Here is an 11870-nt window from a genome sequence, read left to right on the forward strand (position 1 = left end):
GGCCATATTTGAAATGCGCTCACGGACGAGGAGCATCCCCAAGGGTCTCCCGAATCGGCAAAGGGCCCTGCTCTCCTTGCTGCTTACGGGAGGGTGATCTGCAGCACAGCAGACCTGAGAGGTGCTCAAAGATCACCTGAGCTTCATGGAGGGAGGTCTGTCCAAAATCTCAGATTTTCCTGGCAGAACAATAGACAAAAACTAATCCCCCACCTGCCCCTTCAGTCATTGTGTTTTTGGGACGGAAGTAAAGTGTATTTTAAAGGACATGGGACCGGTCTCTGGCCAGTGGGCTTGTTTTTGCTCAGGACAGCCAGCGGTCATCGAGTAGCTGAGGCAGAGGAACAGGACCTAAATGACACCTGTTCAGTCTACAAACATGAGGCTGTCACTCCCCTGAACATCATTTTGAACTTCAAGTTCAGTAAAAATGTTAACAATTGCAGGGTGCTTTGAAATTGTGTATTACGTGAAATTAATGTTTCTCATCCTGGCCTGGACCTGTGTAAGCTGGTCAGTGGCTGTATCCTTAGACAAAGACATGATTCCTCGCCCCCCCAAAGAACAGGCTCACCTCAGGCTGCCTCCATCCCATAGGCACCATATGAAGCAGAGCCAGGCTGGGCTGGGACAGAGAGCCAGGGAGGCAGGCTGTTGCCGTTGGATCCCCCGAGCCCCTGTTGGGGCGACTACCCCTTATTGGATCTGGCATTATACGGGGAGAACATCTCCCGCCTTACCCCAGTGGTTCAGGATCCATCTCTCCGAGATGAGTGGTACGCAGCTGTTGCCATGGCAACGGAAAGCCTAGCTGAGGTGGGGATGGAGGCAGAAAACCAGATACCTTCAATCTGGTAACAGACCTGGTAACAGAGTAACAGTTAGTATCTAGGCCCTGGGATAGATGGGGCTGGGGGAGGGGGTGATGGAAAACATGGGAGCGCTATCAGACAAGCGGCGACGATGGGGACATCAGGCCATGAAGCTTTTAGTATGAAGAGACTTTTGGACAAAGGTAGAGTGTCAGTCAAAGTAATTTGGAGTAACAGTGATGAAGGTCTGATTCTGGGTCCTATTAGAGTGCTTTTCCACTGCACCAGGTACCATTCTTTTCTACAAAAAAAATGATAGTTTCCCTTTTCCAGTAATTTCCAGTCAGGTGCCAGTACCAAAAGTACGAAACCCTCCGGGGTACTTTTTCAGTACTTCGGGGTGGTATTCAGAAACATGTTTATTGTCGATTGGTTCTGCAAATAACTTGCCTTTCGAAAACAAAACATATCTACCATCCTGAAAACGTGTAGTTTACAAGAAGTAAAAAACGACAATTAAAGAAGTAAAAAAAAAGAGTAAGTAATGGATGTGTAGACAAATGAAGAGACCCATGTGTACCCCTCTACTTTCAGGCCCATGTTAATAATATCACCCGGTCTGCAAATTTCCATCTCCGTAATATCAACTGTCTTCGCCCCTCCCTCACCCCCCAGGCTGCTGCTATTCTTGTCCAGAGTCTCATTACCTCTCGGTTGGATTGTTGTAATTCCCTCCTCCTAGGTCTACCCCAAAAACCCTTCACAAATTACAACTCGTTCAAAACTCGGCCACTCGGATTATTAGTGGGACACCATCCCTCCATAGCATTACACTCACCTTGCTGCGGCTTCACTGGCTCCCGGTCAAGTTTCGTATTGAATTCAAAACCCTTGTCTTAACGTTCAAGGCCATTCCAGACCTGGCACCTCCGTACCTGCATGATCTCCTTCACGTGGCTGCCCCCTCCCGCGCCCTCAGATCATCTTCTTCTGTTCACTTGGCTGTTCCCTCTGCCCCTCAGACCACCATGGGGTACAGGGTCTTCAGTCACTCTGCTCCATGGCTCTGGAACTCACTCCCACCAGACATCAGAAACATCAACTCATTTTTCACTTTTTAAATCTCCCTTCAAAACCCATCTTTTCAAATCAGCATTTTCTCTCTAATTTTCTATTTATTTAATTATTTTTATTATTATTACAATTATTTTTTTTTTATGAAACTCGTTTTATTCTGTGTTGTCTGTATTCTGTGGTTCTATGCTTTATTATACGGTGTCCTTGGGTGCTAGAAAGGCGCCTTTTAAATAAATGTATTATTATTATAATCTGCTACAAATATACTAGGGCTGCAAGATACGGGAAAAATTTCAAATATGATGTGATTTCGTTGCAATAAATATTGGAATATTTATAAAGTTCAAAGGGTTCAAAATACATTAATTTTTCACAAACCCATCTAAGAATGATTTAAACAGCAAAGATGAAAATGATTATTATTGGCTCGGAGAGCACATGCAGAGCTCAAGTGAAAGAAGTGGTGGTCAATATTATACTGATTTTTTAAACATATACCATATAATCTTGAAAAGGAACCATCATTAAAATTGAAAAGCTTGCAAAGTTTTGTTTCCTATTGCAGAGTACAAATGTTTTAACAACATTCTAAACCCCATCACACTATAATACCATATGAAAAAGCAACCTCCTGATTGCAACCCAGCTATAAGAATTGCATGTGCATAACATGCGATGTTGGTGTTAATATTGCATATCACCCAGTCCTATGTACTATAGCATTCTTCAAATTCTGTACACAATACTCTGCCTTGCTTTGTGATAATGTCATTTACTGCCAGTAGCAGTTTTACACTAGTGAATAACTACAATAAAATAAAAGTACGGTAACTGCAGCAGTGGAAAACCCCCTTTACAAACGGAGTATGGGGTACAACAAACAGCGATCAACCTGGAAAGTATCACTCAGTAGATGGAAGAAACAGCAAAGATCAGTCAATACATGTGAAGAATTGAGAGATCAGTCTACTGAGTATCAGTCAGTATGTCACAAGAAACAGTGAAGAATGAAGAGACCAATTTACAGAGTACTAATCAGTACATCAAGAGAAACAGTGAAGAATGAAGAAATGAATCTGCAGAGTATCAGTCACAGAACCGGGGGAAACTGTGAAAAATGGAGAGATCAATCTACACAGTATCGGTCAGTACATGAGGAGAAACAGTAAAGAATGAAGAGATCAACTTGGAGAGCATCATTAACTTGGGGGCATGAGTCAGTAAATTGGGAAAAACAGTCAGTCACTCCTAAAGCAGGTCATCCTGAAGGTCAATACCAATTCTTTAGAACGGAGATGATTTTGTTTCACGGGAAGAAAATAAAAATATCATTCCTTGCTTAGACGGGAGAGTAGGAGTGATGTCCATGTACCTTCTTGCTGTTCCACAACCTGCTATGTCTACATCCTCTCACAAAACCTCCATTCGCTGTTTCCATGACAGGATTCTACAGTGGAAACCTGAATAAGGCCAGAGGACACCCCAGCCTTAAGAAGAAAAAAAACTGTTTAGGTAGCACATCATGCATCAGTGTAATAAAAAGAGAACCTAGTGAATAATATACACTGGGGTGGGTCCAGTAATTTGCTTAGTCAATATAAAGGTAATTTACTTCACAATTCCAGAAAATGGCCATATGTTTAATTCCATGAAACGGATCATGTGGAAAGTATGCTGAGAAGTATGGAGAAAGTGAAGAGTGCTTCCCGTCTGGACCTGCTTCACCAGCACGAGGTCCCGACATGGAGGTGATGTCATAGTTTCGGTATACCCGATTAGACCCGAGTTCTGCTGTCCCCCAGTGACCTCATGCTGATTGGGCTTTCTGGGCCGCCTCAGTGTTTCCAGCCGTCCGGTTCGACACGGCGAGGAGTACCGATACTCTCTGGGAGTACGAATCGTGACGCAGCATCCATGAAAAGCTCGTCCGCAGCCTTATAAAAGCGCCCGTGCTCTATTTGCTCGTGCGTTTATTCCATCCTCCCTCATGGCCATTAGCGTGGGGGCCAATAGCGAGAGGGGCCCCGATTTAGTTTTTCACCCAAATTGTTCTAAGAAATGTGGAATGATTTTATGGCGCCCCAACTGACCAACCCTGTGATTTTTGCCGGGAGCTGTTAGTCACGGGCCCCGGACCCCAGGCTGGTCTCAGGGGCCCCTCCCAGGCAGGCGCTTTGCCCCTCCCCCGCCCAGAATTAGGCAGATTTTGCTCAATCCCTCATTCCCTTGTATTCTGGCCTCAGCGCGGACTGTGAAATCAGGGCTTGCTTTCTCTTAAGAGGCCCTGGTGGAGAGCCAGCATTTATTCATACTAAAAATGGAGATGAAAGGCCAGGCTCTGGAATAGGGAGTGCAGAAAGCAGTCTTTCCTCATTTAAAAATGCATTCTCACTTTAGAGTTCTTGTTGCCGCACAATCCGGGAATCTGTCTGCTATGACGCGCAGTGTGGCTCTGGTCAAAGCCATCAGGTTGTCAGGGTTACGCCTTCTGTGCAGAGATATGGCAGATGTAGTCTGTCTGATTGGCTAATTTGTCGATTCATTGAGGCCTACATTTCCCAGTTTGTTGTGAGGCAGAGCCGCGTAGCATTTCCTGACTGACATGGATGAAAGCTACACCTTTACGCCCCCCGTGTCTTTATTCAGAGAATGGCGGGGTTTGGGACATTGTCCTGCCCGGGAATCATAAGTGCTCATCGAGGATAAGCTAAGCTGAGAGACTACACTGCGAGGGCTAGTGTGTGCAGGGAAGGTGGCTGGCTACTATGACTCATGGTAACCTGGACAGGGAAGGTGGATGGCTGCTGTGACTCATGTAACCTAGACAGGATCGGAGACTAGCTGCTATGAGTCATGGTAACCTGGACGGGGAAGGAGACTGGCTGCTAGGATTTGGAGAAGGAGGCTTGCTTCTGTGATTTGTGGTAACGTGGATGGGAAAGACGACTGGTTGCTGTGACTCGTGGAAACTTGGATGTGAAAGATGTGTAGCTGCTATGACTCATGGTAACTTGGACGGGGAAGGTGGATGGCTGCTGTGACTCATGTAACCTGCAGGAAGATAGCTGGCTTCTGTGACTCAGGAGAGGTCTTCTACTTCATTCCGTCCAAGCAACAGCTTCTGTTGGCCATGTCCTGAGACACCGAAGGGGTGCAGAGGCCCGAGAAGGAGTTACAGGGTCTGTACTGAGCAGCTTGTTTTCTGGAATCATCCATTGGGTGCCATGAGGGAGTGCTTGCCAGAGTTTGGGGGGAGAGAATTTGGACGGGGCTGGCATTTTCCATGCCGTTCACTTTGTTCTTGGACCAGTCCTCTGCCTTGGCAGGCCGGCAGGCCTGATTTACACCTGTTTCTTCAGAGGCCGATCCCACGGGATATGCGTCTCCATTAATCCACCTCGTGTCTCGCTTTTTGGGGCCTCGACGGACCAGTGACAAGGTCATCCTGAGCATATCCGGACCTGGCTGCCCCCGTCTTCATCTCTCGAGCCCATAGTTCTGTCGTTAAAAATAAAACACGTTTCAATTTACTGAGGCCCAGAACGGGGGAAGTTAGATTCCATCAGTCAATTATCTGATGCCTGATTTGTTCACAAGTTTATAGAAGTTCGATTTTTTCTTTTATTCTTCATAAGATGTTATATTATTAGCTGGGTTATAACCAGTGTTGTCCCAGAAACTCGCTTACATGGACATGGACACCTGGTGAAGTTTCATTTAGCTGCTTTCCTCGACGCCGTGATCGCGGGTGTGTGTGTGTGTGGGGGGGGGGCGGGGGGACTGTTCTCCAGACTGAGATGAAGGCGACAGACTAATGGAACAAAAGATGTGAGAAAGGGAGCAGGCTTTGAATGGCATAAAGGATTTAAACAACAAACAGCTGATGAATAAATCATGGTTTGCAGTTTTCCACGGGTTTGCGACGTTTTGTGAGTTTGTTCAAAATGACTGTTCTTTTTAAAATTATGGAATTTTCCGTGAATAAAAATCCCATTATGGTACTTTTATATGGCAATATGCTTCTTTCTGTAATACATTTTTTATAAAAGGATACTATCCTTTATGAAAACATCTTCCGTGTGTGAAAAAGACACCACTCTGTTGTTATTTTGCCTTTGCCCCAAGAAATCAAGTATTAGAATAGGGTGGCGTGTGTGTTTGGTCATTCCGCCCCACGCTGCTCGTAATTCCATTCTGCTGTATGATTTTTATGGCAAAGGGAGCAGAGACAGTGAGCCCAACAGATGGAATGTGTGTTGAGCCAGGAGCTCCAGTATAAAGGTAGCTTTTTATAGCTACTGCGTTTAAAACTCTGAGCCCTTATCCTCCAGCACACACACACACACACACACATACATGCAGAGGCTCACTAAAGTGCAGTCTGGAAACCCCCAGCTCCCTGTTGACAGTCTTTGGTTCTCTGGGGGCCCAAGCTCAGCTGATGGAGCTGATGGAGGGGCCCGGGGGGGGCGGGGGGGGGGATTGGAGGCCCCCGGAGTGTCGAGCTCGATTGTGCAAACGTAACGGACCGATGTGCTCTCAGGGTTCCTCTGACAAAACATGCTGCCCCAGTCGCAGGAGGGGGCCAGTGGGACTGAGGGCTCAGCCCCCCAGGCGTACAGCTAGCCGGCTCACGTGCCATGCCACGCGCTCACATTTATACTCTCACGCGATATTTTAGAAATCCAGCCACATTTCAACACTTACGCACAATTTGAAATTCAGAATGTCACTGAAAATAACTGCTTTCTGCCACAAGAGGTTCTCATGAGCCATAATACAGTGCAGTACAGTGCAGATTTTGGCCCACTATTACTGCGACTTTTTGGAAAACAGGTCAATTTTAACATTGCGGCGAGTCCTGATTATCGTAAACTGAGAGTGCCACTGTGGGTTACAATATCCTCGCCAGTGTGATCTGTGTCAGGCTTCAACAAGCAAAGAGAGGAAAATATTTCTGTTAAAAGATGCAAGACAGACAGTTCGTAATATCGCCATGTGTGAAACAGGCTGTCAATGAAAGACTCTTGTGTACCAATTAAAATCATGCTAGTAAATGCTATAAGCTAACCCTGTCAACTGCAGTCTATTTATACACAGTTGGTTACAACTGCCGACCATGTTTTGTAATGCAGAAAGAGCTTGTCATTCTCCCTGTGAGGTTAATGGTGATGTGGCTGTCGGGCTCTGACAGGAGAGACGTCCTCGGTGTCTTGGCTCGGCGACCGTTGCCCCAGCGCCCATCACTTGCACACTCTGCAGCCTACGGAAATGGGCCGATGAGTAGAATAGCGGTTAGCGACATGGCGCCGCGGCATAGACACAGGTCACCTCACCCCTGGGACCTTCACTTGTACTTGAGCAAGGTACTCAACTCAAACTGGAAAGATAAGAGTGTGAAAAAAAAGCCAACTAAAGAAGTGTCAGCTAAGTGACTGAGCGAGTTTAAATATCATTTAAGGAGCTATTCCTTTTGTCCAGTGAGCCCAATGAGGAGCAGGACATCAGAGCTGAGATACTCACTTTGTGACCATCTGTGCAGCTTGACCCTGACACAGGGATGAGAGCTGACCAATAGGAAGCTGCCTAAACCTTCCCTGATTTTTACCTCCAGTGTGAAATGAGCAGCCAGATTTGACCCCAGAGCTGTATGTAATGAATGGTAAGACAGTCTTGGTTAACACACAGTGACTGAAAGCTTATGTTTTTTGTGTCGATTGATGGATAGAATGGTGGCGTTATCGGAAAGTGAAACTCTTTAGCCTCTGGCCCGCTCTAAGCACACCTATGACACGAAATGTGACAAAAATAGTACACTGTTTATGGAAAACATTGTTATTATCTGTAATATAGGTCAAGTTGGGTGCTTGGCCTTCTTTTGTTAAAGAACAATGCCGACTGACCTAATTCATGCTGTGTTAACAGTGGATCTTCCCTCCTGTTTCATCAATACATCTGCTCTGCGTTGTGATGAGAACAAAACGAATATTGACAGAGCCTCAGTCGCATCACTCCCAGGCAGTTTTTGGTGTTACAGATGTCGGTGTCAGTCTTGTTTTTTAACACTCCTTCCTTCAATGGGCTGCTGTAGGCAGGGACTGTAGGAGGGGGGAGGTGACTGAATGAAAGCAATGAGCACAAGTAACAAAAGTCACACGGCTTTTGTGTGTTTGTTATCTAACCATCGACAAAATGAAAGCCACGTCAGTTTGATCCCTGTACGGCCTGCTACCCTGGACAGATTATGATTGGTCGCTGATATTCATTTTGCTTTCTTTGAGCCATCCTCGTCAATGCCTTTGAAAATAAATAATTTCTGGCACTCGAATGTGGCAGCTTTCGCAATCATTTGTTCTCCACAAACATTTCTGTATGTCTCATGCAGGAATGGAGTTCTCTTAATTGTGAAATTATTTTGCAAAATAATCTCTTTTCTCGGTGGTGTAGTAGTTTGAAAACTGATCCCCCCTTTTATCGGGGAGAGGGATGGTGTGTAGGCACTGATTCCTGCTGGTTTGATTCACAGCGACAGTGAATCATAAAATGATACCTGTTTACTCTTTTCCATTTGTGTGTGTGTATGTGGTGTTTCCTGTTACTCTGCCCTGACCCAGTCTCCTCTCCCCAGTCCCTCAGGGAGTGATCCAGAACGGAGCTCGGATGGTGAGCACGGGCTTGTTCCCTGGAATCAGAGCACTTCCCATCAACCCCCTGGGGAGCAGGACAGCCACGGTTAGGTGAGAATGCTGCCCCAGTTCCTGCAGCGCGGTACTGCCCCCAGTGGGCGGGGGTTGAACTTCACTGCCGTTCACACGCACATGCAAGTGGTTGTGTCAGGGACATCGCATGCAACTCGATATACGTGTGCCATGTATGTGTAGCCCCCCAGGAAACACACCCCAAATAATGATTCAGACAGGCCCAGAGTTATTGAAATGTTTAACAGGCCAGACCCGTGAGGGGCACTGGTTGATACTAGAAGATTCCAGACTGATAGAAATGTAGGCAGCACAGCGGCTCCATTGGTAACAGCAGGCCTGGGGGTTTGAATCCCACCTCCTGTGTGTGTTTGTGTTTTTCCCCTTTCTCTAAAGTGCCCTGCAATTGATGCTCATGGGAGATTTACTTATACAAAAAATGTTCTGAGGGCAGAAGGAACAATGATTGGTTCAGAAAGATAACCAATCAGATTGTAGAGGAGGTGGATCCCACAGGAGTGCTTCTAAACAGTGACCCCCCCCTACTGCAGCAGAATCATGACATGCACACACCCCACTGCTGATATAGCCTCGGCGACATTTCTATTTGCCCCTGTTGAAACCACAGATGACGCAGAGACCACGTTCTCATCATACGCTGCCCTCTTCAAACAAAGGCGCTAATGAGGTCAGGGCTGTTTGTATTGACACACTGTATCTGTGTGTGGTGCCCACCGGCAGTGAGCAGTGTTTATTAACACACTGTGTGTCTGAACGTGCCCCCTCTCCAGGGAAAGGACAATGTTTATTAAAGCACTGTGTATCTGTGTGTGGTGCCCGCCGGGGGATGGGCAGTGTTAATTTACACACTCTGTATCTTTGTATCTGTGTGTGGCGCCCCCTGGGGGTGAACAGTGTTTAACGCACTGTATGTATGGGTGTGGCACCTCCACTGGGGCAGGGGACATTGTTTATTAATACACTGTTTATCTGTATATGGTGCCCCCGGGGCTGGTTAGTGTTTATAAACGCACTGTGTGTCTGTATGTGGCACCCCCTGGGGAATGGGTAGTGTTTATTAACGCACTGTGTGTCTATATGTGGTGCCCCCTTGGGGGTGAGCAGTATTTATTAACACACTGTGTATCTGTGTGTGGTGGGCATTTGTCTGCTTGCACACTGTAATTATATAACTGTGACAAAGATGTCAGTTTGGATGTTGAATTAAGTATAAACAAAGGTGCAGGAAGTCTCTTGATGAATGAGGAAATAAGCATTTAGACGCATCTTCATGATTCGTCTCCATTTCATCCTGTTGGTCTTTCTCACTGGGGTTTATTTACAGCGAAAAGCAGAGTGTGATGTATTTTGAAAATGGTATGATTGTGTTTTAAGAGTGAACTTCAATCAGCATCTTGTTTAAGGCTGAAATGCCCAACACAGGCAGATTCTTACGGGTTAGAAATTAATTAGGTGTTTTTAGGAGGCTGCCAGAGAGTTTTAGATCGATGAAGTGTGCTTTTATCCAAAGCAATTAACAAGTCGGACGATTTAAACAGCTGGACGGTTCATTCGCTGAATTAGCCCTTCATTCAGATTACAGTAGCTCACTGTGTGTCTGCTGTATGAGATGTATTCTTATATTAGTATTAGTATATTAGTATATTATATTAGTATTCTTATAGGTCTGGCCAATACGTATGTGTAAATGGTAAGTGTATGCTAATGACATCACTGTACGTGACACTATGTCTCCCTCATTTCACACACAGGTCAGTACCAGGAAGTTTCCGGGCGCGTGGTGACAGCGGACCCCCTGACGACACCGGCGATGGTGACCCCGACTCCCCGCTGGCCAACAGCGACCCCAAGCAGGACCACAACTACAGCAGCGCCAAATCGTCCCAGTTTCGCGGGGGCGCCTCGCCCGGGTCCGACCCAGCGGAGGAGGCCGGTCGCCCAGTCGACGGCACCGGTAGCGACGCCGAAGAGGACGAGAGCAGGTCCCGGCCCGGGAAGGGGCTCGCGGACGCGGCAGCCGAGCCGAGCCAGCACAGGAAGCGGGCTCATTGGACAAAAGGCAAACCGCGAGGGGACACACTGCCGCTGAAGAAGAGGCGCACGGAGAAGCCACCTGAGAGCGATGACGAGGAGATGAAGGAGGCGGCCGGTTCGCTCTTACACCTGGCCGGCATGCGCGCTTGTCTGAACAATATCACCAACCGCACGGCTAAGGGTCAGAAGGAGCACAGGGACTCGCTGAAAAACTGAGGCTGGGGGGACGGCAGCAGAGCGCATCACCTTATCCAGATATATTGTTTCTTTAGGGCATCAGGTAAAGTTTAATAATTTGTGGCAATACCAACCATCACTTTGTTTTCCTGCCTTTCAGTTCCTGCGGGTTTTTTTTTTTTTTTTCGTTTGTCTTCCGTTGTTGTTGTTTTATGTTGTTTATGTTGTTGTTGTTTTAAGGAGATTGAAGCCATAGCAGATCTTACTTTCTGATACGCAGCAGCAGCGATCAGAGATGGCTACTCTTGTACAGGCCGGACAGGAAAGAGCAGGTCTTCAATTTTCCAAAACACGAAGTTCCATAGCATTTTCCCTATTTTTAATGGCTGCGGGGGTGGGTGGTGGTGGGGGGGGCAGGGGGGTGGTGGTGAGGGTTGGGGGGCAGATGATGGTCAAGCCTAGGATGGGAACAGAGGGAAAGGGGTCGAGGTTGCAAAGTCGGTCACTCCAACTTCCGGAACGCCATGAACAGGGACACGGGGCAAGTTGCGGAGCCGCTGCCACCCCGAAGCCACCAGTGGGATCCAGTCTTCTGTGAATAGTGAGGAAAACCAGCCAGTTAAAAAGCCATAAGTTCTTACTAAGCAGCAAGCAAAAAAAAAAAAAAGTTAAATAAATAGTCAACGTCTTCAACTGTGCTGTTTATAAGCAACTGAATCAATGGTGTAGATATGAAAAATAACAATAACAATGTCCTCCATTTAGCAGCAAAACTCTGGATAAGGGGGGAGACGAAGAAGAAAAAAATAACTGTGTTGTCAGTGTAAGACCGTTACAAACAGCGGAAAGATTGTGGAGTCTTTTTGAACATCACTTTTGTTTCCGTCATGACGCTGTTTTTACGATCCTCATGTCAGAGTAAAGCAATTTCATTCAGTCAGGATAACGCTGTATAGAAAATCACGGTCGATATATTTTCCTTTGTCAACTGAAACGATGTCACCAGACGAGTTTTTATCCATTTCATGTTGCATGAGTTCTGTAAAGAAAA

At 46.5% G+C, this 11870-nt stretch overlaps 1 protein-coding gene across 1 annotated transcript in view; it reads left to right on the plus strand.

The window, feature by feature from the left end:
- LOC125714592 (forkhead box protein N3-like) overlaps positions 1-11212 on the plus strand; it is a 58756-nt gene extending 47544 nt beyond the window's left edge. The window contains exons 5-6 of the mRNA XM_048985330.1: positions 8518-8626; positions 10360-11212. Coding sequence (XP_048841287.1) covers positions 8518-8626; positions 10360-10858 — 608 coding nt within the window. The 3' untranslated portion in view covers positions 10859-11212. The remainder of the gene's footprint in view (positions 1-8517; positions 8627-10359) is intronic.
- The last annotated feature ends 658 nt before the right edge of the window (positions 11213-11870 follow it).

Source organism: Brienomyrus brachyistius, chromosome 19, assembly GCF_023856365.1.
Source record: "Brienomyrus brachyistius isolate T26 chromosome 19, BBRACH_0.4, whole genome shotgun sequence".
NCBI lineage: Eukaryota > Metazoa > Chordata > Actinopteri > Osteoglossiformes > Mormyridae > Brienomyrus > Brienomyrus brachyistius.